The 27,796-nt window shown below is 41.9% G+C and overlaps 1 protein-coding gene across 1 annotated transcript; it reads right to left on the bottom strand.

Annotated features, from left to right (window-relative positions):
* Window positions 1-2,474: 2,474 nt before the first annotated feature.
* On the bottom strand, window positions 2,475-25,740 carry LOC121547170 (26S proteasome regulatory subunit 8). Its single transcript, XM_041858301.2, has 12 exons — window positions 25,642-25,740; window positions 24,999-25,070; window positions 24,821-24,890; window positions 24,473-24,570; window positions 24,301-24,357; window positions 23,750-23,980; window positions 23,213-23,339; window positions 22,689-22,879; window positions 15,776-15,874; window positions 7,304-7,414; window positions 6,124-6,210; window positions 2,475-2,666 (listed from the first exon to the last, which is right to left on the bottom strand). The coding sequence occupies exons 1-12, from the start codon at window positions 25,666-25,668 to the stop codon at window positions 2,613-2,615; spliced, it is 1,224 nt and encodes a 407-aa protein (XP_041714235.1). The 5' UTR covers window positions 25,669-25,740; the 3' UTR covers window positions 2,475-2,612.
* Window positions 25,741-27,796: the final 2,056 nt, after the last annotated feature.

Raw genomic sequence — 27,796 nt, 5'->3', positions numbered from 1 at the left:
GTGTCCTTTACAAAGGAGCTGTTCTGCGAGAGGTCTAATAAAAAAGTCAACAAAGGTCGATAAAGGGGCTGTTACTGCATCAATGCCCGCTACAATAGGGCGCCCTGGAGGTTTTGTAACATTCTTGTGTAATTTCGGCAAAGTATAGAACGTGGCAATTTTAGGGTGTTGAATAGCCAAAAAAACGTGTTATTTTTTGGTGATTTGACCAGAACTTAAATACCCATCTAGGACAGTAAAAATAGTGTTCTGAAATTGGGAAGTGGGGTCACTTCTGAGTTTCTTGTAAAAGGGGTTGTCAAGCAGTTGTCTGTGACACTCATTTACATAAACTGTCCTATCCATGAGTACAACCGACCCACGGTTGGACGTACTGCCAAATTCTCTAAAACTACGTTGGAGGTGGCTTATGGTAGATACATTAACATTACATTCTCTGGCAACAGCTCTGGTGGACATTCCTGCAGTCAGCATGCCAATTGCATACTCCCTCAAAACTTAAAACATCTGTGGCATTGTGTTGTATGACAAAATTGCACATTTTAGTGGCCTTTTATTGTCCCCAGCACAAGGTGCACCTGTGTAATGATCATTCTGTTTATTATCAGCTTCTTGATATGCCACACCTGTCAGGTGGATGGATCATCTTGGCAAAGGAGAAATTCTCACTAACAGGGATGTAAACAAATTAGTGCAAAACATTTGAGAGAAATAAGCTTTTTGTGCATATGGAAAATGTCTGATCTTTTATTCCAACTTAAGAAACCAACATTTTACATGTTGCGTTTATATTTTTGTTCAGTATACATGAACCTAAGCATGATGGGAGGTTAATTGATTAATTAACCCAGGAACCACACCTGTGTGGAAGCACCTTGTTTCAATACACATTGTATCCCTCATTTACTAAAGTGTTTCCATTATTTTGGCAGTCACCTGTATGTAGCTACAGTAAAACCCATACTTTTAAAACATCTGATACTTCTGAATCTCTCGCTCTCTGTTCCATGGCTAGGAGGAGGACCTTCAGGAGATGAGGCAGTCGGCCGAGCTGATGGACGAGCGTTATGGCCACCTAATGGACTGGGTCCTTGTGAAGGAGGACTTAGACAGCGCCTGTGTAGAACTCCAGGACATCCTGCAGAGGGTTGAGACCGAGGTCCACTGGGTGGCTGTTTGCTGGGTCCAAACCACCTAGCATACACTCCCTGGAGCTACAGAGGGGCTATTGCATATAATACACTAAAAATGTGTACAGCTCCATTACTGTAAGTAAACCATGCCAGTGGAAACATTGAGATATTGGGAATGGATTGGACATAGGTGTTTCACTGCCATTGTGCCATAATCTCAGCAACCAGAACAAAATCTCACATGCGCTTACGTTAACAGTCACGAGAGACCACCACTGCCAGAGTGATGGTGTTGGTGGTGGCAAAAGGACATTGAGATGAGTGGAGAATGAAGAGGGTACTTGGGAATTGGAATCAATTGAAACTGCTTGGGTTTGCCTGGCTCTTGACAATGGATGTCTGTTTGTCACCTCAAGATCAATTATCTTTTGCATTGTGGACAGTTTTAAAAAAAAAATGGTACTACTCATTCATCCTCATTGTATGAGCTTGTTCGGTTTACAGATTTGTTTTTATTGTGTATATGTGCAATGGGGAGTTGTGGATACTGGCTGGACTTGTGTAGTGCATTATAGGCCTAAATCAGCAATGTGACAACCAGTATATACTATTTATCAGAGCTATGCCCTCTACAATAATCTACAATGTGTAGATTAGTCTAGTAAGTACAAGTATTGGTTTAAATGAAACATAACAATAGATGTGGACAAGATGAAGATATTGATTATGAATGATCAATCATTATTCATTGTATGCAAAATAACACTAATTGAGGACTGTGTGCTTCTGAGATCTCTCATATTTAACCAAACCATTCAAGAAAATCTCTTCCATAAAGATACAAGGTGACCCTGTTTATTTGGCCTCACTTGTCATTGACCTTCTAGCCCTGGTTACACCTTGCATTAACATGTGGTTTTCTTGATCTGGTGATTGGATTGTTGGCGTGTAAAAAGTGGTTCTCGACTTCTGGAGTAAAACTGTTACAGCATAGGGCTCTACTAGGCCCCGCACAAATCTCAATGGATGAGATCTATTGGATGAGAGAGGCGAGAAGATGGGACACAAGGAATTGAGGAAAGAATAGAGAAAGAGCCCTGGAATTCTGCCCAGAGGAGTATTCCTTATTCAGGCTGGGATTCAATCAGAAACCAGGCTATAGCGCGCTTGACATTTAAAGGTCATTTCCAATTGAGCCAACATCTGCAGCATTTACCTTGAATGCGGGGAGTGATAGCCTGTATAGCCAACTCCTATAGTCGTGTAGGCTACCCAGCACAAACAGATCTCGGATCAGGCTACAGGAGAGGAGATAGGGAGGAAAAAAAGGGAAATGGGGGACTTGTTTCTCAGTGGGGAGACACCATTTATTTTAGAATTAATTTTGGGTAACAATTATAAACCAATCCTAAACAAGAGTAAAAATATACATGTGTGACTTTGCAGGTCTGCCCTCGGGTCCCAAAAAATCCCAAAGGTCTACTTCCAGAGTTTCTTGATGGACATGTTCTTCTCGCTGTCCTTCTGCATCACCTGGAAAGACACAGGGCAGGAGTCGTTAGCCAGTGATAAAGGACCTTATCATAAGGAGCCATATTAAAATCAGTGATCAGCAAAACAACAAACTCTGGGGAAAGGGGTCTATCTGTCCATTTTAATCCCTAAAAGTATAAACCTTTGTAATAAACGAATGTAAAGACATTAGTTTATTATAAAAGCTAAAATGCTGATACAAATACCTGTCATTGAAATTACAAAGTCATTTGTGGAATATGGGTTTCTACATTGTGTAAAAGCACTATTTTCATATTGTACACAGTCTCTTTAAAGATGTCAGGTTTGTGACTACAACATGCAAGAGATCTGTCATTCATTCATTGCTATGATCATTGATCTCCTGTATAACCGATCCCTTTCTTTCTGTGCCCCCAAATGTTTGGATATACTGGTCAAATTAGCTAGCTCGCCAATGATGTAATGACTGCACAAAGTTTAAACAAATGGTTAACGACACACAAGTAGTTTTAGAACGGCCCAGGACATGGTTTATGAATGCGGTCCCGGCGATCTGCTGTAGGAAGATAAAAGGAAGATAAAAATATTGCGCCGGTAATATGGGTCAGATCTTTCGACCTGGTTGTGCTAAAAGCAAGCCGGTTTCGCTGTAGTAACCATGACGCTATCGAATTTGCACTCACCTTTTTTCTCTAGGATACTCGGAAACAACGGTACAGCGAAGCCTTATCATTACAACAATTATTATCTGGGAGATTTTTTTCCGAGTCGCACAGTGCTCCCAAAATAAAACTCCTGGTCGCACAGCAAAATATTTTGTTGCACATGCGACCAAATTGGTCAGACTTTAGAGTCCTGGCTATAGCCCATTGAAATGCATTGAATAAAACATTCATACATGGTAAAACAGACAGTCAAAAAATAAATCATAAGAAAATAAGGTTTTGAAGTGTCTGTCCTATATCTAGGAGATACATGAAAGCTCAGGAAATATATATTTTGACACATATTTAAACCCCTTTTTTTGTTGGCACAAAACTACTTCCATACTTCCAATCACTTTTTAAACCGGTACCGGCTTACCTTCAGACGAGTCCTGTGACACTTGTGGGGGGCAACACGGACAGAACACCATCATGTTCGTGAGTCTCTCGTTTCCATAGTGTGGTCATTAGTGTTGCACGGTATACCGAAACGTATGTACTTTTTCCGATACTAGAACATGAAAAACCGTACAGTCCTAGAATCGTTGTTACATTCGGTACTTCTGTCATTTGTCTCACGTCATATACGGATTGAGAGTATCGAGTATTATGATACTAAACCTGGTATTGAAGCAAAACATCTGGTATCGTGACAACACTAGTGGTCATATTAGTTTGTAGCCCAAACCGTTCGGACGCTACAGACAGAAGTTGGCACATTGGTGGTACTGACTTCAGACAAGTCCCGTGGGGATTGTGGGGGTCGTAGAGCAAAACGCTAAAGACGTTTGTTTGTGAGAAGACAGATTTTCGGGATGTCTCCCGGTCTGACAAATAGCGCTGTAGCTCTGCCACCTGCCATCGCAGATGTGGAAGGCTGACATAGGCGGATGCGGTGGACTGAGATGCAGACCGGTACCAAATAAGTCTAGCTTAAACACATTTTTATGGGGATTTTGGGGGGGATTTTTGTATTATATTAATGCAATTGACACGCTGGCACATCAATCGACTATTTTTTAATTTTTTATGACAAGACACAGATATAAGTTAGTCTGGTCCAAAATCTGTTTGAGCTGTGTATAGCCAACTCCTATGGTCGTTGTCATGTCAAACAGTTTGGAAAGACGACAAAACAGATCTGGGACCAGTATAGATAAAATAAAAATTGTATACAAAATCTCTGATCAACTACAATGAACAAAAATATAAACGCAACATGCAACAATTTCAAAGACTTAACTGAGTTACAGTTCATATAAGGAAATCAGTAAATTGAAATAAATTAATTAGGCCCTAATCTACGGATTTCATATGATTGGGAATACAGATATGCATCTGTTGATCACAGATACCTTTAAAAAAAAAAGTAGAGGCGTGGATCATAAAACCAGTCAGTATCTGGTATGACCACCATTTGCCTCATGCAGTGCGACATCTCTTTCACATTGAGTTGACCGGGCTGTTGATTGTGGCCTGTGGAACGTTGTCCATCTACTCTTCAATGGCTGTGCGAAGTTGCTGGATGTTGGCGGGAACTGGAACACGCTGTCGACACGTCGATCCAGAGCATCCCAAACATCCTCAAATGGGTGACATATGCAGGTGAGTATGCAGGCCATGGAAGAACTGGGACATTTTCAGCTTTCAGGAATTGTGTACAGATCCTTGCGACATGGGGCCGTGCATTATCATGCTGAAACATGAGGTGTTGGCGGCGGATGAATGGCACGACAATGGGCCTCCGGATCTCATCACGGTATCTTTGTGCATTCAAATTGCTATCGATAAAATGTAATTATGTTCATTGTCCGTAACTTATGCCTGCCAATACCATAACCCCACCGCCACCATGGGCCACTCTGTTCACAACGTTGACATCAGCAAACCGCTCGCCAACACGACGCCATACACGCTACGCTGTCTGCCATCTGCCCGGTACAGTTGAAACTGGAATTCATCCGTGAAGAGCACACTTCTCCAGCGTGCCAGTGGCCATCGAAGGTGAGCATTTGTCCACTGAAGAAGTCGGTTACGACGTCGAACTGCATTCAGGTCAAGACCCTGGTGAGGATGACAAGCACGCAGATGAGCTTCCCTGAGATGGTTTCTGACAGTTTGTGCAGAAATTCTTTGGTTGACCCACAGTTTCATCAGCTGTCCGGGTGGCTTATCACAGACGATCCTGCAGGTGAAGAAGCCGGAACTGGAGGTCCTGGGCTGGCGTGGTTACACGTGGTCTGCGGTTGTGAGGCCGGTTGGACGTACTGTCAAATTCTCTAAAACAACGTTGGAGGAAGCTTATGGTAGAGAAATGAACATTTTTTATCTGGCAACAGCTCTGGTGGACATTCCTGCAGTCAGTTAACAATTGCATGCCCTCTCAAAACTTGAGACATCTGTGGCATTGTGTTGTGTGACAAAACTGCACATTTTAGAGTGGCACCTATGTAATGGTCATGCTGTTTAATCAGCTTCTTGATATGCCACACCTGTCAGGTGGTTAGATTATTTTGGCAAAGGAGAAATGGTCACTAACAAGGAAACAAATGTGTGTACAACATTTGAGAGAAAAGCTTTTTGTGCGTACGGGAAATGTCTTTAATCTTTTACTTCAGCTCACGAAACATGGGACCAACACTTTACATGTTGTGTTTATATTTTTGTTCAGTGTAGTATTGATATATTAGGCATTATATAGACAATAAAGGGAGCTAGAGGTAAAATAGAGACAAACTGTCTCTTGGAGAGTGTTAGGATAGAAGACTAACCTTGGCAACAGCCATCTCAAAGTCCTCCTGGTTGACGTGCACTCTCCTCTCCCTGAGGGCGTACATCCCTGACTCGGTGCACACACCCTGAGAAGCAAGATGGAACAGAAACACACAAAGGTTTTACCATGGTGAAATAAGAAAAAGTCATTAATACCCACAGTGGTCGAACACTAAGGCACTCCAGGAACAGGGTTACCAATCCCTGGGCTAGGGGATGTTTCAGGATGGCTAGTTGTACATAGGGCTGTGGCAGTCATGACTTTTTGTCAGCCAGTTATTGTCATGTAAAAGACTGCCGGTCTCACGGTAATTTACCATTAATTAACATAAACACGTTTTGCATCTCCAGGCCTCCACGCATACAAGCCACTGATGAGTGCCTTTGGAACATCTACATTAAAAAAAAGTCTAAAAAATTGTTGTTTTGGATTAATCATCAACTTAGAAAGCGCTGTCCATTTCATTGTGTAGGCTTTGAAACCACATCCACCACAACCATGTTTTCCACTCAGTTTCAACCTGTTATTGAACTTCTTTCTTCAAATGGATCAATCACAGGAGGTGAGTTTTAAAAGCACATACTGGTTTGATGATAAGTGTTTGTGATTTTCGACTGCATTTGCATTGATGTCAGAGTGGTTAGAGGGACAATAGAGCCCTGAGTACCAGTCCATTAGCGACTTGATGATCATTAGAGAGTTGGGCACTACTAGGAGATTATCGTGATGCAATGGTCACATAGAATTTTACTGCGGTTATGACTGATGACTGCCGGTGTGGCGATAATACAGTCACTGCAACAACCCTAGTTGTACATGTTCTGCCCTTGTGCATGTGCTAGCCCTAATGTGGTGGGCCCCATTCAATAACTTGGGGAGGATCAAGTCTGCGGTTATTCTCTCCTGATATTCTACACACAACGTAAATGTAAAACCCTGTGGGACACGTGTCCACTACAACAAACTATTACAAAATGTAAAATGTACAATGGTGAAACAAACAGATCTACACAACTGTCTAAGGGATAGGGGCTAGGGGTCATCTCTGGACGGGGCCAAAGGCTTCCCTACTAGCAGTCATACACTGAACCCCTCATACACTGAACTGTCTTTCCTCAGCCCTGTGCTAGCCTTCATATGGTGGGCCCTATTCCAAACTGTGCGTCTCAGTCTATTACCTTAACCTCGGCCCCGGAGGCTCCGGGCATCAGTTCTGCAATCTTCCTCAGGTTAATACCACGCGTCAAGTTCATCTTCCTTGAGTGGATCTTCAGAATGTCCAAACGGGCCTGAGGAGGAGCAGAATGAAATGGGACGGGCCAGAATTAAGACACTGTAGAAGCAAACTGCTCACATGAAGATGAATGAGTGGCAACACAAATACACAAATATCTGAGTGTGAGGAGACAGTGAGGATGCTGGACTAGACTCATTGGTATAAATCCTTTATTTAAAAATAAATATACAGTAACAGTCAAAAGTTTGGACACGCAAACTCATTCCAGGGTTTTTCTTTATTTTTACTATTTTCTACATTGTAGAATAATAGGGAAGACATCAAAACTATGAAATAACACATATGGAATCATGTAGTAACCAAAAAAGTGTTAAACAAATCAAAATATATTTTATATTTGAGATTATTCAAATAGCCACCCGTTAACTTGATGACAGCTTTGCACACTCTTGGCATTCTCTGAACCAGCTTCATGAGGTAGTCACCTGGAATGCATTTCAATTAACAGGTGTGCCTTCTTAAAGGTTAATTTGGGGAATTTCTTTCCTTCTTAATGCGTTTGAGCCAATCAGCTGTGTTGTGACAAGGTAGGGGTGGTATACAGAAGATAGCCCTATTTGGTAACAGACCAAGTCCATATTATGGCAAGAACAGCTCAAATAAGCAAAGAGAAATGACAGTCCATCATTACTTTAAGACATGAATGTCAGTCAATCCGGAACATTTCAAGAACTTTGAAAGTCCCTTCAAGTGCAGTCGCAAAAACCATCAAGCTCTATGATGAAACTGGCTCTCATGAGGACCGCCACAGGAATGGAAGACCCAGAGTTACCTCTGCTGCAGAGGATAAGTTCATTAGAGTTAACTGCACCTCAGATTGCAGCCCAAATAAATGCTACACAGAGTTCAAGTTAGACACATCAATATCAACTGTTCAGAGGAGACTGCGTGAATCAGGCCTTTGTCATGACTCATGTGACGGTCCCACGTGAGAAGCCCAAGATCAGAATACAGAGAAGTAACAGTCTACAGATCTCTCTCTCTCTCCCGCAGAACAAATTAGGGATTGATGTGGGGGGTTTTATGATCCCTCACACCAATCTAAATGGTTTGCAGCAAACGACTCCTTGTTGGTCCCTAGTATTGGTGATCTGAATGTCTCTGTGATTGCTGCCCAAAAACTCTAACGACCAAAGGTGGACACTGGAACAGTATATTTCAACATCCGAATGTTGGGAATGATGACAGAGGGAATATGGAAAATTAATGAATATTTTGTGATGTCATTAAAACTTTTTTTTAAATATTGTAACTTGAAGAGCTTTCATACTGTGCATTTCAAGTTTGCATCCGTTACGTTGCGTAGTAAGATAATATTTTTGTAAAGATAGGAAGATGATTTTGGTTCTCTAACAAAATCATAGTGTTCAGAATACTTTGCTCCAGTAACTAGCCACGCCCACGGGAACTCAGAAAGAGTGTCAGCATGACGCAAACGCCCTCTTTACCAGAATGTATAAAAAGTTGAGTTAAGAATCAACAGGTAGACTAGACGGACCTCAAGCTGCAGCTAGGTCTATATTGGTCACGACCCTGAAACCCAACATGTGGTTGAAGAAGACAAAGGAGCCTCTAACAGTCAATGCTATGGTTGAGAACATTTTCTAAGTACTATATCTAAGAAAGTGAATTTAAGTAGGACCATCCGGCTACTCTCTTCAAATCATCATCAACAACACTGTTCTCATCACCCCATTGACACGGATCATCGACCCGGCTGATTAGCCGTCCTCAGAAGATCACTCTTCCAAAACAGGGAGAGTGAACATTACCCTGTCAGTCCACAGACTGCAGAACGGGCGGCAGTTCGGGGGCAAGGTATTAGGATTACTGTGAGCGTAGTTCCATGTGTATCCAAGTGTTCCCTCTCTCTCTAACTGACCATCTTTTGTAAAAAGTGTCATATTGTGTTAGTCCGCTAGGGACCTGTTTTCATTGTATTAAGTTTCTAATCCCTAACTTATACCGTGTATGTGTTTGTATCTTGTGTTATAATTTTAATTAGTTAGTGAATAAATAAATAATTAAATCAATTTGTGGGGTACGGAACGATCAGTAAGACCCGGGTTTGTGCGGATTTAAGGAGTCTACGACTTTCAGAATGAGACTTATGAGGTAAATGATTAATAAGTGACTGTTAAATGATATGAGATATCTAGATATCTTTAGAGTTAATTCGGGAAAAGGTAACTCGTTAAACAACTTTTCCCGTGGTGCCCCAAATTCCTAATGAGTTAATTGTTACATGATTAATTTAATCTAGTAGGTATTATTTGATAAATAACAGTCATCACATGAATGAAAGTCACGTCACAACATATTGGTGCCCCCTGTGAGGAGTCTAAGATAAAACAAGGCCTTACTGTTGAATTCAGTCTATAGGAATTGTGTAGCAAGATATGTTATACACCAATAGCGCTGTACGCAGGATTATTGTTGAGAGTGGCGTGTGTGTGGTCCCTTTTCATCCAGATACTAGTAGGGAGAGATTGACTCCGGTGTTGTATATCTAACGAAAAGTCAGTGTGTATGCTACGAGCTAGGACATATGGGCCAGCCAATATAGGAATCAAGAGAAATAGACTAGTTGGGCCAAACATAGTACTATTTCTGTCTCTCGCGTTTCAGGAGCGAGTAGACTCGGTCATAATTAATTTCTAGAGCGTGGACATATGGGCCCGCCAATTATAGAAATTTGAGTACATATATTTGGTTGACGGAAACAGACTGATTATCTCTCGCGTTTCAGTAGCGTGAGGAGTTCAAGGCAGGTATTTATTTTATGTTTTCGCGTGTTCCGGTAAAACATTGCTAGCAAAGAATTGCCGAAAGGGTTAACGTGAGACGTCATTAATAAACCCCTTCCCTTGTTAAAGGGGACCCTGTGTGTACTTGGATGTGAGATTCCTGTACAAGTAGGGCTAGCTTTGCACTAGATGCTAAGCTAATGACGGGAGAGCAGCCATTTTTGTTTCTCCCTTTGTTCCAACTGAAGTTCCGCCCCATCGGGACTCCCGTTTGATTTCAGCTTTCTGCGGTCAGCGACCTCTGGTGGTGAAGAATCGGCAGTAATAGTTTTTTTTTTTTTATTCACACAATTCGAGGGCACACTCTTAACCCACTGTTACAACGGGTTACAATGTATGATATCCATCCAATCTCAACTGATTGGATATCATCGTCTCATTCGATTTAACCGGGAAGGTGAATTGTCAAACAAACCTTTTTCAGGGTTGGTCATTTGGATAAGGTCCAAATGTATTTGTTCAAACCAATGAGACATTTTACATTTCTCCACATTAATTTAGATACAGCGATGCTATCAGGATAACTAAAGTTTAATTCCCAGATAGCCTATACAGGTATGATTAATCATCAACATTGATTAATCAATTACATTTGCTTTTACAAATTAATTCATATCCAACTCCCACATTACTGATCCAGTTGATGGTCCATTAACGTATATAAATAGATTAAAATCGTTTTTGCAGCTTCCAACGACGCAAAACCAAAAATTAAAATAATGTACAAGCTATCAGAGGGGGTGGTCCCCATTCCCCCGCTAATTAGTGAACCCTCACCCATAAAATGATTGATCGCTGCCCTCATCAGCGATATAAACCCTAACTATGCCATTAGCGGAAAAACCGCAGAAATTGCGACAAACGCCCTCCAAAGTACACTATCGGGCGCTGGCTTTGTAAATGTTCTCTCCAGTTTAGCCCTGATGTATCGCCATCAGAGATTGGCATCTCTCCAGTACTGCAGTGCACAGCAGAAGCACGAGCAAGAACCAGTTGACATGAAGGGACAGGTGAAGAGAACCGGGACACTAATGACAAGAGTAGAAAAGGGAAAAATTCTGCTACCCATGGAACTGCTTTTGAAAACGGAACAATTAAATTAATTGCGAAAACGTATTACGATGAACGAGCACAAAAACTTCAACAAAATCATGTTCTACATTAACAACTCGATTTAGCCAAAACAAAATATGACGAGGTCCACGCTAAACTAGATACATCTGACAAGTTATCTACAAACAGGAGCGCGCAACTTGACAACATGCATGCAGTTTTGATGAACGTTACTCAAAGCAATAATATTCTAGTCCAAATGCTGCAGGCCAAAGACGATCAGTTACTGAACACAATGACCAAGTTGGATGACAAATCAGCGGAACTCATTGAAGTCGCTGACAAAATGAATGATGCGAGAACCCAGGTGATGAAGAGGGACAAATTGATTTCTAAGTAAGCGGAGGAAATCTCATCACTGAATCTCTCGCTCCGTACTCAAGACCTCTACCTGCAAACCATGACAGATAAGTATGAGGCCGAACGAAGCAAGTGTGACACTCGCGTGTCTAAAATAAGTACTCTAAGCGCTCAAGAGGACTCTGCTATGCAGCAGATTACAACCGTTAGGTACCATCTGGAGGAATTCCAGAACAGTCTGGCGCTACAGCGTGACTTCCTAGTCAAGCAACCAAGCTCGCAACAGGAGCTCGGTACACAAAGGAGTGAAGACGACAGAAGGTTTCAGACATTGCCTCTCTCAGGTGTCCCTCAGTTTTCTCCTCTTGGCCATTTGGCAGAGTAATATGGCGCCTCCTCGCCAACAAAGCCAAAGCTTGGTTTCTCCTCTTGGCCCACAATTCCCCACAGGATGAAGCCAACCCTCTCCGCTCACTCGGCACGGAACACCTTGACAAACTCGTCAAAAACTTCCGCACCTTTGACCCCGTTCCAGGTACGCCAAACGACACTGAGACGTTCCTAGTAGATATAGAGGACACCTTGGATGACTACCCGAACGCTACGGATTCTGAAAGGCTTTACCTGTTGAAACAAACGTTGACAAACACGTGACAAGGTTCATTCATATACAACAGCAACACGTGCAAAACAACTACGCTAAACTTGCCACGGCTTTGAAAATAGAATTCAGTGGTTCAGTGAGTCGTAAACACGACAGCTCGCTGGCTAACACTCTCAAACAAGCTCGGAATGAACACCCACAAGCTTCCTATAATAGGCTTCGTTCAGCTTACTGTGGCCTACTCACTGAAACAGGAATGGAAGAGCTATTACCATTCAAACAAATGTTTCTGTCGAACATGTCCTACAGCCCACATTGGTTTGCCAATCTCAGCATCAAAAGTGCGCAACGCTAAGAGCCCTGTAATCTTGGGTTTGAAGATTGAACAGGAGCACTCACTCCAGTTATCAGGTATTGAAGCGTTGAGTGATGACACAGAACAACGGTTTCTACCACGAAAACACGATACCAATACCCGCTGCGGTCGAAATAACTGTAAAGTATGCCGCCAGCGAAACGACTACCGCTACAATCAACCTGATCGCTACGTTCCTGCACCCAACCCACACAAAGTGTCAGGGCACAAGGGTAACCAGGGTAACAAACGGTTCAATGACGATCACAACTTAAACAGATTCTCTCTAGAAGTTCTGCTAAGAGAAGTACAGAAGTGCAAACATTGAGAAAGGGGAAAAAGATAAGTAATTATGACTAGATGTGGATTTGCCGGACAACAGGTCTGCCAAAATTAACACAATTTGCGAGGATGTAAACGATCAACTTACTCCCACTCTAGACCTTATCCAGGGCCTGCTCGATCTAGAAACAAGCACACAGGCTTTGTCTATAGACTCTGATACAAATGCTGCGAAGCAAAAGGTAAAAAACATCGCAATAGCCAATTCCACTCAAAACCCGATAAGTCGACCTGTTTCACCATGAACACTAATGACACATCACTTCAATGCGAACAACCACTCCACTTTGTGGGGAATATGACCACAAAAACGCGACTCAAACAGCCCATACCTGGAAACAGTCCTGGAGGACTGCTTATCCTGTCACGAGCTAATTGATTCAGGCTCGACAATATCGCTCATCTCTCAAACGTTGTTCAATGATCGCAAAAGGGCTTTGAACCCAGCAAAACGTTGGTTAAAAACGGAACGATGGGATACTAAACTTAGAGGTTTCACTCAGACCTCGCCTCTCACATTGAGACTCATGCTAAAACTACACTTCGAAGACACATCACTTGTTCACCCTGTGTATGTTACCAGCCTCGAAAGTGAACCCCTGCAACTCGGAGCAGACTTGATGGATCGTTTTATCCCACTGATGGATTGGAAAACCAACCAAGTATGATCACAGCTAACCGTGCCGTCTCCACTGATCTTTAGAGTTAATTCGGGAAACGGTAACTTGTTAAACAACTTTTCCCGTGGTGCCCCAAATTCCTAATGAGTTAATTGTTACATGATTAATTTAATCTAGTAACAATTAAACATAGTAGGTAATTATTCGATAAATAACAGTCTTCACATTAATGAAAGTCACGTCACGAACCCTTCATGGTGAATTGCTCCAAAGAAACCAATACTAAAGGACACCAATAAGAAGAAGAAACTTGCTTGGACCAAGAAACACAAGCAATGGACATTAGACCGGTGGAAATCTGTCCTTTGGTCTGATGAGTCCAAATTTGAGATTTTTGGTTCCAACTTCCGTGTCTTTGTGAGACGCAGAGTAGGTGAACGGATGATCTCCGCATGTGTGTTTCCCACCGTGAAGTATGGAGGAGGAGGTGTGATGGTGCTTTGCTGGTGACACTGTGTGATTTATTTAGAATTCAAGGCACACTTAACCAGCATGGCTACCATATCATTCAACCTCCAGGCTGTGTAAGGGCTAATTGACCAAGAAGGAGAGTGATGGAGTGCTGCATCAGATGACCTGGCCTCCACAATTACCCAACCTCAACCCAATTGAGATGGTTTGGGATGAGTTGGACTGCAGAGTGAAGGAAAAGCAGCCAACAAGTGCTCAGCATATGTGGGAACTCCTTCAAGACTGTTGGAAAAGCATTCCTCATGAAGCTGTTTGAGAGAATGCCAAGAGTGTGCAAAGCTGTAATCAAGGCAAAGGGTGGCTACTTTGTAGAATCTAAAATATATTTTGATTTTTTTAAACACTTTTTGGGTTACTACATTATTCCATGTGTTATTTCATAGTTTTGATGTCTTCACTATTATTCTACAACGTAGAAAATAGTAAAAATAAAGTAAAACCTTTGAATGAGTAGGTGTCCAAACTTTTGACTGGTACTGTATAAATATATATTTTTAAATTAACAAATGGTACAGGATACAACACTAACAGATCTAATCATTACTACCGACACTCAAAATATGTTGCACTGTGCCGTCTTGCCATACCGAGCCCGGGATTCAATCCGATCAGGAAAAATCTGCATTATAGTGCGCTTGACATTTAAAAGTAATTTCCGATTGAGCCGACATATGCAGCGTTTACCGTGAATGAGTCCTCTGTGAACGCGGGAACATTGCCTTTAAAGGGGGGCTGAACTTCCTGATTTGGCCTCGTTTTTCGGCCTGATAGATAACTTGAAACAGTCTAACCAGGTCTTGAAGTCGCCTAGTATAGCTAGTGCTATTTCTTTCTTCTTCAATTAGCTTCAGCTGGCTGGTGTGCGACTGTGGCAAAGTTGGTTTGACATTGGATAGCCTATCTCTGGGGCTAATTAGGGACCGTCAATACTATTTTCATGTTGCACATCTTTTAGTTGTCTCAAATGCTTTCAATATATGTATATGCATTTCTACAATTTATAGTTGGTTTGAGGTTTTTAAGTCATTGAAATTTGGAGTTAGTGACATGTAAAAATATTGTGTACATAGTGTAATTTACTGATGGTCCCTAGCTAGCCCCATAGGGATATCGAATGTCAAACCAAATTGACCATGGGCATTACCACAGTCCCCTGTAGCTCAGTTGGTAGAGCATGGCGCTTGCAACGCCAGGGTTGTGGTTTCGTGTCCCACGGGGGGCCAGTATGAAAATGTATGCACTCACTAACTGTAAGTCGCTCTGGATAAGAGCGTCTGCTAAATGACTCAAATGTAAATTACGACCAGGTATCGTAGTGCTGCGCTCAGAACTGATGATTACTTTGGTGATGCCAGCTGTGGGCATAATTGAAATAAACCCAACCCAAGGACAACTGTTACGGTAACATTAATTCCGTTTCATAATCTTTCCCCCTATCATCTTGCAAATCTCTGTTTTGGACGAGATTGACTTTGTAGTAAATTTTGACACTAAAATAAATGTTTCTGACTCAAATTGATGCCACATTCTAAACGAGGAGTTGCTTTTAGGGGCAGTGCTCTTTAAAAGGTGCACAGCTAACAAAGCACCAACAGATTGAATCCCGGCCCAAGGCAGATTTTTACTATTTTGATCATCACAGAATGTTTTAGGTGCAAAAAAAATATTGGCCAGTACTGACCTCTTCATTGGGAGGGGGGAACTCGATCTTCCTGTCGATGCGGCCGGGCCGGAGCAAGGCAGAGTCTAGGATGTCAATACGGTTGGTGGCCATGATGACCTGAAACAGAACAAACACATTTAACATACAATATTAGTCCTTGGGTCTTATTCAGCTTCTTTATTCACCTTATCACTATTGGCTTCTTTGGTATGCCGTTCTTTTCTAGATTCAGTACATTAGGAAAGTAATCAGACCTCTTGACGTTTTCCACATTTTGTTACGTTACAGCCTTATTCTAAAATGGATTAAATACATAATGTTAATCAATCTACACACAATACCCCATAATGACAAAGCCAAAACAGGTTTTTAAGAAATACCTTGTTTACTTAAGTATTCAGACCCTTTGCTATAAGACTTGAAATTGAGCTCAGGTGCATCCTGTTTCCACTGATCATCCTTGAGATGTTTCTACAACTTGGAGTCCATCTGTGGTAAATTCAATTAAATTGGACATGATTTGGAAAGGCACACACCTGTCTATAACGTCCCACAGTTTACTGTGCATATCAGAGCAAAAACCAAGCCATGAGGTCGAAGGAATTGTCCGTAGAGCTCCGAGACAGGATTGTGTCGATGCACAGATCTGGGGAAGGGTACCAAAATAATGTCTGCAGCATTGAAGGTCCAGGAACACAGTGGCCTCTATCATTCTTAAATGAAAGAAGTTTGGAACTACCAAGACTAGTCCTAGAGCTGGTCGCCCGGCCAACCTGAGCTATCGGGGGAGAAGGGCCTTGGTCAGGGAGGTGACCAAGAACCTGAGTTCCTCTGTGGAGATGGGAGAACCTTCCAGAAGGACAACCATCACTACAGCACTCCACCAATCAGGCCTTTATGGTAGACTGGCCAGACAGAAGCCACTCCTCAGTGAAAAGGCACGACAGCCCGCTTGGAGTTTGCTAAAAGGCACCTTAAGGACTCTCAGACCATGAGAAACAACATTCTCTGGTCTGATGAAACCAAGATTGAACTATTTCGCCTGAATACCAAGCGTCACGTCTGGAGGAAACCTGGCACCATCCCTACGGTGAAGCATGGTGGTGGCATCATCATGCTGTGGGGATGTTTTTCAGCAGCAGGGACAGGGAGACTAGTCAAGATCAAGATGAACGGAGCAAAGTACAGAGAGATCCTTGATGAAAACCTGCTCCAGAGCGCTCAGTACCTCAGACTGAGGCGAAGGTTCACCTCCCAACAGAACAACAACCCTAAGCACAGTCAAGACAACGTAGGAGTGGCTTCGGGACAAGTCTCTGAATGTCCTTGAGTGGCCCAGCCAGAGTCCGGACCTGAATCCGATCGAACATCTCTGGAAAATAGCTGTGCAGCGACGCTCCCCATCCAACCTGACAGAGCTTGAGAGGATCTGCAGAGAAGAATGGGAGAAACTCCCCAAATACAGGTCTGCCAAGCTTGCAGCGTCATACCCAAGAAGACTCGAGGCTGTAATCGCTGCTAAAGGTGCTTCAACAAAGTACTGAGTAAAGGGTCTGAATACTTATGTAAATGTGATATTTCCGGGTTTATTAAAATACAATTTGCAAACAATTCTAAAAACCTGTTTTTGCTTTGTCATTAAGGGGTATTATGTGTAGATTGATGAGGGGGAAAAAACAATTTAATCCATTTTAGAATATGGCTGTAACGTAACAAAATGTGGAAAAAGTCAAGGGCTCTGAATACTTTCCGAATGCACTGTATGTTAGCCCTATGTGACTTTCTTTCAATACAAACAAAATACATGTTCAATACATCTGAAATCAAATTGTATTTTCGTCACGTGGTGAATACAACAGGTGTAGACTTTACCGTGAAATGTTTACTACTACACGTAAAGGGGAGATAATACAGTGCCTTCAGTAAGTATTCACACCCCTTAACTTTTTCCACATGTTGTTGTACTACAGCCTGAATTTAAAATGTATTAAATTGATATTTTGTGTCACTGATCTACACACAATACCCCATAATGTCAAAGTGGAATTTAGTGTGTCAAATTAAAAGCTGAAATGTCTTGAGTCAATAAGTATTCAACCCCTTTGTTATGGCAAGCCTAAAGTTCAGTAGTAAACATGTGCTTAACAAATATCATAATAAGTTGCATGGACTCCATGTTCAGTAATAATAGTGGTTAACATGATTTTTGAATGACATCTGTGTACCCCACACACACAAATATCTGTAAAGGTCAATCAATCGAGTAGTTGAATTTCAAATCACAGATTCAACCACAAAGACCAAGGAGGTTTTTCAATACCTCGCAAAGAAGGGCACCGATTGGTAGATAAAAATAATAAAAAGCAGACGCTGAATATCCTATGGTGAAGTTATTAATTAGACTTTGGATTGTGTAACAATACAACCAGTCACTACAAAAGATACAGGTGTCATTCCTAACTCAGTTGCCAGAGAGGATCGAAACTGCTCAGGGATTTTACCTTGAGGCCAATGGTGATTTTAAAACAGTTACAGAGTTTAATGGTTGTGATATGAGAAAACAGAATGAATTAACATTGTAGTTACTCCACAATAATAACCTAAATGACAGAATGAAAAGCAAGCCTGTACAGAATACAAATATTCCAAAACATGCATCCTGTTTGCAACAAGGCACTTAAGTAATACTGCAAAAAAATTGGCACATGTTTGGGGCAAATTCAACACAACACATTATACCATTCCTCAAAATTTTATTTAATCCATTTTTAATTCAGGCTGTAACAACAAAATACTTTCTGAAGGCATTGCAGTGTGGGAAAGTAGGTTGTAGATTGCAAGAACATTAGATAGAAAGGGTTTAGGGAATTAACACGTCTGACCACAGAAATTATTCCCAGCTACTCCAGTCTCAACATTTGTTCTGTAAATTCAACAGAATTAGAAACAAATCTGATAGGAAGTTGGATAATAACGTTAAATACTTTTACAACTGTGCAAGTTTCTGTGCATTTTGTTTAGAGGTTTGCTCTAGAAATTGAATAATTTCAAATCCAGTTACATGTGGGCATCATACAAAGCAGTAGAAGGAGATATATGAAGTGGTGTGTGAGTATTGTGTCAGATAGGAGAGTGATACACAAAGTAAAAGGGAAGGATTGAGGGTTGTGTGGGGCTGAACAGTAGCCCATTCCAGGAAAATGTTGACATTTTATCACAACATGGCCCTACACCAAATCCTTGAACCATTTGACCCAAGAGTCAAAATGAGCATTATTAAATGGGCCTGTACACTCATCTACAACAATGAATTTACTCTAGAACTGGCAGCCTTTGGCTCCTGGGTGCTTCAGTGCTTCTTATGACATCCTCATAATTAAAAAATGAATGATTAATTTCTAATTCCAGACTCGCATAGATGCAGTAAAGAGGTCAATGGAACGCAGACCAGTAGCTTGCTAGCTACTTCCAGACACAAATGAGAGAACACCTCACTCTGACCATTTTACTCACCCTAGCAGAGCTGGTTAGGCTGTTTTCATGTTATCCAGAGCGTTGGTGACTGTAACTGTGCTGCTGGCAACAATGTAACTCTTTGGGAGCCAGGCCCAACCGGACAGCTGATGAAACTGAGGAGTATTTGTCTGTAATGAAGCCCTTTTGTGGGGGGAAACTCTGATTGGCTGGGCCTGGCTCCCCAGTGATGTGAAATTCATAGATCTGGGCCTAATTTATTTATTTCAATTGACTGATTTCCTTATATGAACTCTAACTCAGTAAAATCGTTGTTTTCTTGGTGAGTGCTATTATATGATACAATATCAGTCCTTGTTGCATTTACTACTTGTCCAAGTCCTAGCATCAACTGATTTGAGCCAGTGTAGCTGTGGATTGACTGCATTGTTTGAATGGAATGTTGGCATATTGGCAGTTAATTTGAAAAAATCATGGAATCATTCCTTTAAAACTGTCTGGCTAGCTAGCTAACACACATACATACAGTGCTGATACATTCTTCACATTCATATTTTAACACTACCTTATCAAAGCACTGGTAAACCATTGTTAACCAACTACCTGACAAACATGGCTGAGCTTTGGACCATCATAAGCAGGTTCATGTCCATTCTAGTATTGTAATTCCTAATTCTATGGTCCCCAGGCCCAGCTCTGTCATGTTCTTCACCAAACTGGATGACTTTTCTCACATGGCTGAGGCAGAGTCATGTCACTGTATTATACAGAACCAGTCAAAAGTTTGGACACACCTACTTATTCAAGGGTTTTTCTTTATTTTTACTATTTTCTACATTGTAGAATAATAGTGAAGATATCAAAACTATGAAATAACACACATGGAATCATGTTGTAATCAAAAAAGTGTTAAATCAAAATATATTTTAGATTCTTCAAAGTAGCCACCCTTTGCCTTGATGACAGCTTTGCACACTCTTGGCATTCTCTCAACCAGCTTCATGAGGAATGCTTTTCCAACAGTCTTGAAGGAGTTCCCACATATGCTTAGCACTTGTTGACTGCTTTTCCTTCACTCTGCGGTCCCACTCATCCCAAACCATCTCAATTGGGTTGAGGTTGGGTGATTGTGGAGGCCAGGTCATCTGATGCAGCACTCCATCACTCTCCTTCTTGGTCAAACAGTCCTTACACAGCCTGGAGATGTGTTTTGGGTCATTGTCCTGTTGAAAGACAAATGATAGTCCCACTAAGCGCAAACCAAATGGGATGGTGTATCGCTGCAGAATGCTGTGGTAGCCATGCTGGTTAAGTGTGCCTTGAATTCTAAATAAATCACTCAGTGTCATCAGCAAAGCACCCCCACACCATGACACCTCCTCCTCCATGCTTCACGGTGGGAACCACACATGCGGAGATCATCCGTTCAGCTAATCTGCGTCTCACAAAGACACGGCGGTTGGAACCAAAAATCTCAAATTTGGACTCATCAGACCAAAAGGACAGATTTCCACCAGTCTAATGTCCATTGCTCGTGTTTCTTGGCCCAAGCTGGTCTCTTCTTCTTGTCCTTTAGTACTGGTTTCTTTGCAGCAATTCGACCATGAAGGCCTGATTCACACAGTCCCATCTGAACAGTTGATGTTGAGATGTGTCTGTGACTTGAACTCCGTGAAGCATTTATTTGGGCTTCAATTTCTGAGGCTGGTAACTCTAATGAACTTATCCTCTGCAGCAGAGGGAACTCTGGGTAATCCTTTCCTATGACGGTCCTCATGAGAGCCAGTTTCATCATAGCGCTTGATGGTTTTTGCAACTGCACTTCAAGAAACTTTCAAAGTTCTTGACATTTTCCGTATTGACTGACCTTCATGTCTTAAAGTAATGATGGACTGTCATTTCTCTTTGCTTATTTGAGCTGTTCTTGCCATAATATGGACTTGGTCTTTTACCAAATAGGGCTATCTTCTGTATACCACCCCTACCTTGTCACAACACAACTGAAGGAGACAGGTCAAATAAAGTTTTTTAAGCCTTGAGACAATTGAGATATGGATTGTGTATGTGTGCCATTCAGAGGGTGAACGGTCAAGTCAAAATATTTAATTTCCTTTAAACGGGGTATTGTAGTAGGTGCCATGCGCACCGGTTTGAGTGTGTCAAGAACTGCAACGCTGCTGGATTTTTCACGTTTAACAGTTTCCCGTTTGTATCAAGAATGGTCCACCACCCAAAATACATCCAGCCAACTTGACACAACTGTGGGAAGCATGGGAGTCAACATGGGCCAGCATCACTGTGGAATGCTTTCGACACCTTGTAGAGTCTATGCCCTGACGAATTGAGTCTATGCCCCGACGAATTGAGGCTGTTCTGAATGTTTTCTACACTCAGTACTGTACTGTTACAGAGCCACTCAAACTATTTCCCCTTTGATAGAGTTAAGGGTGTGATTGTCATACCATGTGGTGTTGACCTACTCTTTCTTTCTCTGTCCATTCATCCCCCCTTCCCTCTAGCATCAGGAGAGGAGGAAGAGGGAGGTGGAGCAGGAGGAGAGCCTGCGGGAGCTCGCGGAGCCCCTGGAGGTCAGATTCGTCAAAAACGCTGCCTTTCTCCCAGACTTTCGGTCCACCCCCACCATCCAGCACCCCCAGAGAGGAGTCCCGCTGGCAGGTCCAAGGACCTGAGGATCAAAGGTCACAGCGTCCCAGAAGATCACCACTCGATGGTGGACTCCATGCTGGCCAATGCCTCTGGCCAGCCCCGCCGCTACAGCCTGGACCTGAGCCGCAGGATCAAGCAGCCCCAGATAGACGTGGACATCAGCTTGGTGTCTCTGAGGCTGCTGACACTCTGTCAGCAGCCTCAAAGAAGGAGGGCCAAGCACTGAACTGAACTGCTCAACATGGACATAGCTGCTTTTAGTCTTCAAACATCAAATTTAAATATTTTAAACACATTGGTATTTTCTAAATATTTTTTAACTATACTACTCTTTTTCAATGGTTTTTCTTATTATAACATTTAGACATAATGAAATATTTGTAATCTGCATTTATTGCTAATTTCTATATAATTGTCTTTCAAAAATACTGTTTGTTCTGTCTATTTGTACCATCACAGAGAACATGCAAATACAGATTGAGAGGTTGTAGAGTGTTAGAGTGAGTGGGAGGACAGTGAATAGAGAATAGAATATCTAGCGTGTGATTGATTGGTGAGCAGTGGAAAGAAAGTGTTGTCAGTCAGTACTGACAGGAGAGTGACAGATTGAAATCAGTGAGAGAAGCCGCAGAGAAAGTGGTGTCAAGAGCGTTATAGCAGAGTAATAGCATACACATTAAGTAAGGGTGTAGAGTGTTAGGGTGTTATATAAGCGCAAGTTTTATTGTAGAGTAGAATTTATAAGGCATTATAAAGACGACAGTGGTGTATCTCTGTATGCGTCACCCACCTTGATGTTTTTGGTGGCCTCGAAGCCATCCAGCTGGTTCAGCAGCTCCAGCATGGTCCTCTGCACCTCGCTGTCGCCCCCACTGCCCCCCTCCAGACGTGACGAACCGATGGAGTCGATCTCGTCCATGAAGATGATGGAGGGTGCGTGCTCGCGGGCCATGACGAACAGCTCGCGCACCATGCGGGCACCTGGGATGGGGAAGAGAGCAAGGTTACAGCCAGCAGTGTGATGAGTGAAATACTAATAATAACAGCTTCTGTTTTACCACTTGCACGGTGAGAGACATTTAGCCTACTACTTTCACTCATTGCAGTGCTCCATGAAAATGGACTGAAATGCACTTCAATATGCTTGAGCTAGCTAAACAGCAGCTATTTGGCGAATGGAAGCAGCAAAACATATCTCCCTGATTCTGGAATTCCCTAACTTTAATTCCTTGACATTACGGGAATTACTTCACGGTTGGGAACCCTGTCGAATGGTAACCGAAATGGCTGACTGAATGACCGTTGATGACTCACCCTCTCCAATGAACTTCTGCACCAGCTCCGAGCCTGACACCCTGATAAAGGTGCAGTCGGTGTGGTGGGCCACAGCTCTGGCCAGCAGGGTCTTCCCTGTGCCTGGGGGGCCGTACAGCAGCACGCCCTGGTGGAGAGGAACACAACAAGGGGGGTTAGACAACCTAAGAGACATGACACATAGTGCATCTCAAATGTCATGATGTATTTTAGGGTGATTATGCTGGAATTAGCTGGTGCCACTTTCTGTTCCTTCTGGGAATCAAGACTGTTGAGGTTTATATGTGATAAATGCTGTGAGACCTGGACAGAATAAGACCTTAGGACACTGCCAACAAGGTATGAAAAGGTCTGACAAAAGTTAGATTTTGGAGTGTTGCATCCCTTTCAGACACTCTTTATGCTTATAAGGTAAACTCAAATGCAAATGGTAATTGTTTGAGTTTACCTTGTAAGAGTGGGTAACATATACAGATGACACAACATGTGAATTAAGCAAGAACCCAATAAGGGACTTATTCCTTTTGGGCCACCCACCTTGGGCTGTGCAATGCCGAGAGCCTCGAAGAGCTCTGGGTGCTTGACTGGCAGCTCGATCACTTCCTTGATCTCCTTGATCTGCTTGTCCAGGCCGCCAATCATCTCGTAGGTGGAGTCGGGAACTTTCTCCACCATCATGAGGGAGACCAGCGGGTCCACCTTGTTGGGCAGGATCTTGTGAAGGGTGTAGCTGTCGTTGCGCAGTGCCACGCGGCAATTTGGAGTCACCTGTTGGGAATGGGCAACAAGGTTAATCAGTCTGATACATTCATAAATAATAAGGAACTTTGTTCCATTTATTCTTAATTTCCATTTTTTTCTTCTTCTGTCCAGCCACCTGAATAGGATGTGGATATTTTTACTTTTCAACTGAATTTTGTTTCCTTAACACTTATTCCAATTAGACAAAAACAAAGAAATATCGTTCAAATATGGTTCTTGTGTGTTTATAATCTGTATTGTACACAGATACATGTACCTTTGTACACAGAAACATATTTAGTTCTCTCCACAATGTGGTCAATTATCAACAACGTTTCCATACTTACATCATTGATGTCAATATTCTTATCCACATCCACCACAAATTTTCCCTCTGGATGGACCTGGAGACAAGTAGTTACAGTAGACTGTCAGTGTCATCTGGGAGCAACTACAGTGTACCACCGTAAAAGTTTGTGTTTGGGTTATATTTCAGCAAAAAAAAGCTATTATACACACCTTGACCAGCACTTTCTTTTTGTCCATGGCCCTCACCACCTCTCCAACATAGGAACCCTGCTCCTGTAGCAACTGCAGCTCCTCACGAAGGAGACGCACTGGCGACAAAGCAAATAGATTTGAACAATGACTGTCAATTCATTATATGCATGTTTCTGAGTGACATTTTGTTTCTGAGTGCAATCAAATTACAGTAGTCAGACACAGCATTGACAATTTATAATCTACACAATTATTGCTTCAATTAGACTATGTCACAATTAATTACCTACTAGCTAGTTAGCTACATTGCTGTTTAGAAGAGAAGTTCAGCTGTTGTTGTTCTGGATAGATAACCATCATTCCTACCTTTTGCATTGAGTTCATTCCTCTGAGCCTGTAGACGTCTGAGATTCTGACTCTTGTCATTCACTGTCAACTGGAGGCAGAGACCAGTTATTTCTTAGCTTGACAAATTATATTAGCAGTGTCACTACGGTGTCAACTGACAACATTAACGTTTTTATGAAAACCTGTGTTTGCTTACCTGTAACTCTTCTATTTTGGACAAGTAGTATTGCCGGAGACCAGAACCACCTTTACTGTCCTCCATCTCCATCTGCAAATACACCGAAAGATATCAAATAACTGAGATCGTTGTTATAAAGTTGTCAAGTAAACAACGTATATAACGTTAGCTGGCTAATTAACATCAAGGTGACTAACGTTGTAGCTATAGGCCTAATTAGCCATCTAGCAAGACGACTAGCTATAAAATAAGATTTCTACCAGTTTACTGACAAAGATATGTCATACTAGCGGCTAGCTAGCTAACGTTACTTAATAACTAACTATAGTTTTGTCCATTATACTTAACTTATGCCGAGTTATTTATAGTCACAAATATAAAGAGTGTCACCTGAAACAAACATAATGATCAATGACTTAGATTAGCTAGCTAGAAAGCTAACAGTTAGCTAGCTAGCTTGCTAAAAGTAGCTTACAATGAGACAGCAAACTGGCAGGATTCTCTATTTTGACAGATCGTTTTTGTCGATTCAAAACGGTTCTATCAACTTCTGATAAGAACCAACTTTACAGAACACACCGTTAAGTGTCTAATCAATGCCTTATCTACAATATTTTCTCAAAATGGTGATAGTCATAATAAAGACAACAAAATCGCTTACATTATGGTCCATTCCGTCCAGCGCCATCTTGAATTTCTAAACTTCCGTTGGATGAAAGCGTACTTCCCAAATACGAACCTCTTCTTCAGTAAATGTTCTACAATTAAAATTGGAGTACTACTGCAACATGCTGTACTGGAGGTGTAGTACAGTAAAACGCAACTGAAATGTAGCTAATGATGCTAAAAGCAAGTTCATGCTCTATTTCTGTCCTTGTTGCAAATACCTTATCTATTTGGGGAAGCTGTGCCAGACACAAATTTGTTGAATATTGTAAAACCCATTTGCATGGTCCTTTGAGTGGGCCTGATGTACCGGGTTTGGCCGGTGTAGGCCGTCATTGTAAATAAAGGTCAAATCAAATAAAAATAAATATTAGCTATATCAATACTGTGCAATAAGTGTGCAATATATAATATAGATAAAACATTATTTAAACATTAAGAGGCTGGCATTGAGTATGTGGTTTTCGACTGTTATCAGTTAAACAGGTAGCTTAGTGGGTAAGAGCGTTGTGCCAGTAACCGAAAGGTCGCTGGTTCTAATCCCCGAGCCGACTAGGTGAAAAATCTGTCGATGTGCCCTTAAGCAAGGCACTTAACCCTAATTGCTCCTGTAAGTCGCTCTGGATAAGAGCGTCTGCTAAATGACTAAAATGTAATGTAAATGTAAACAGACTGGCTTGTCTATTCCAATTATGTATTATTATCTATCTCCTACCACGCTGCAGGCTGAGAAACACAAGTTTGTTCAAGCCAACTCCCAGCGGCGCACAAGGACATACGTGTACTTAGTTTGGCAAGGAGAGTGGTAAACAGAGGCCTGAGACAGGTAAGACCAGCCATACCTGTTTAATATGGTGAGTTTCTTCAAGATTTAGTTAAGCTCTCGCTGCTGTCAGCTGCCTCCAATTCTCCTCAGTAGAAAACAATTTATGCCAATTTTCACATAATTTGACCTCTTTCTCAATAGCTAGGTTTCCATCCTATTGGCGACAGATTTTCATGGGAATATTTTAAAAACCGCATAAAAACAATCAGGGGCGTTTCTAGGATTTGAAGGCATTGTGGGCTTAGCCCAAAGCCAGTAGGGGGTACATTCTTGGGTACATTCTCCCACGGCAAAAAAATTAAGAAAATAATTTCAACAGCTAAATACATGAATTTGGTGCACTTTGAGATTAACATTGAGCGATTCAAACATTGAGAGATTAGATATTTTTCAGGTAACTTGCACCTTCCCACATGCCACAGCAGACACTGCCAGTACTAAATTACAGTTGCTACTGTGGGTCTCTCTACCCTGGAACTCTCTCTACTCCACAGGAGGCTGCTGAGGGGAGGACGGCACATAATAATGTCTGGAATGGAGTGAATGGAATGGTATCAAACACATGGGTTTGATGAGTTCGATATCATTCCATTTATTCTTCAAATAGCCACGCTTTGCCTTGATGACAGCTTTGCACACTCTTGGCATTCTCTCAACCAGCTTCATGAGGTAGTCACCTGGCATTTCAATTAACAGGTGTGCCTTCTTAAAAGTTAATTAGTGGAATTTGTTTCCTTCTTAATGCGTTTGAGCAAATCAGTTGTGTTGTGGCAAGGCAGGGGTGGTATACAGAAGATAGCCCTATTTGGTAAAAGACCAAGTCCAGATTATAGCAAGAACAGCTCAAGTAAGCAAAGAGAAACGGCAGTCCATCATTACTTTAAGACATGAAGGTCAGTCAATACGGAACATTTCGAGAACTTTGAAAGTTTCTTCAAGTGCAGTCGCAAAAACCATCAAGTGCTATGATGAAACTGGCTCTCATGAGGACTGCCACAGGAATGGAAGACCCAGAGTTACCTCTGCTGCAGAGGATAAGTTCATTAGAGTTAGCCTCAGAAATTGCAGCCCAAATAAATGCTTCACGGAGTTCAAGTAACAGACACATGTCAACATCAACTGTTTAGAGGGGACTGTGTGAATCAGGCCTTCATGGTTGAATTGCTGCAAAGAAACCACTACTAAAGGACACCAATAAGAAGAAGAGGCTTCAAGGCACACTTAACCAGCATGGCTACTACAGCATTCTGCAGCGATACGCCATCCCTTCTGGTTTGCGCTTAGTGGGACTAGCATTTGTCTTTCAAGAGGACAATGACCCAAC

The sequence above is a fragment of the Coregonus clupeaformis genome, chromosome 31 (assembly GCF_020615455.1).
Source record: "Coregonus clupeaformis isolate EN_2021a chromosome 31, ASM2061545v1, whole genome shotgun sequence".
Taxonomy (NCBI): domain Eukaryota; kingdom Metazoa; phylum Chordata; class Actinopteri; order Salmoniformes; family Salmonidae; genus Coregonus; species Coregonus clupeaformis.
Note: the sequence above shows the minus strand (reverse complement) of the source record. Positions and strands in the feature narration are given on the sequence as shown.

Coding starts and splice junctions, on each gene's coding strand:
- LOC121547170 (XM_041858301.2), bottom strand. CDS start 25,668: ATGGCGCTGGACGGAATGGACCATAAT. Junction 24,571..24,820: donor GAATGAACTCAATGCAAAAG/GTAGGAATGATG, acceptor CTTTGTCGCCAG/TGCGTCTCCTTCGTGAGGAG. Junction 23,981..24,300: donor AGAATATTGACATCAATGAT/GTAAGTATGGAA, acceptor CATTCCCAACAG/GTGACTCCAAATTGCCGCGT.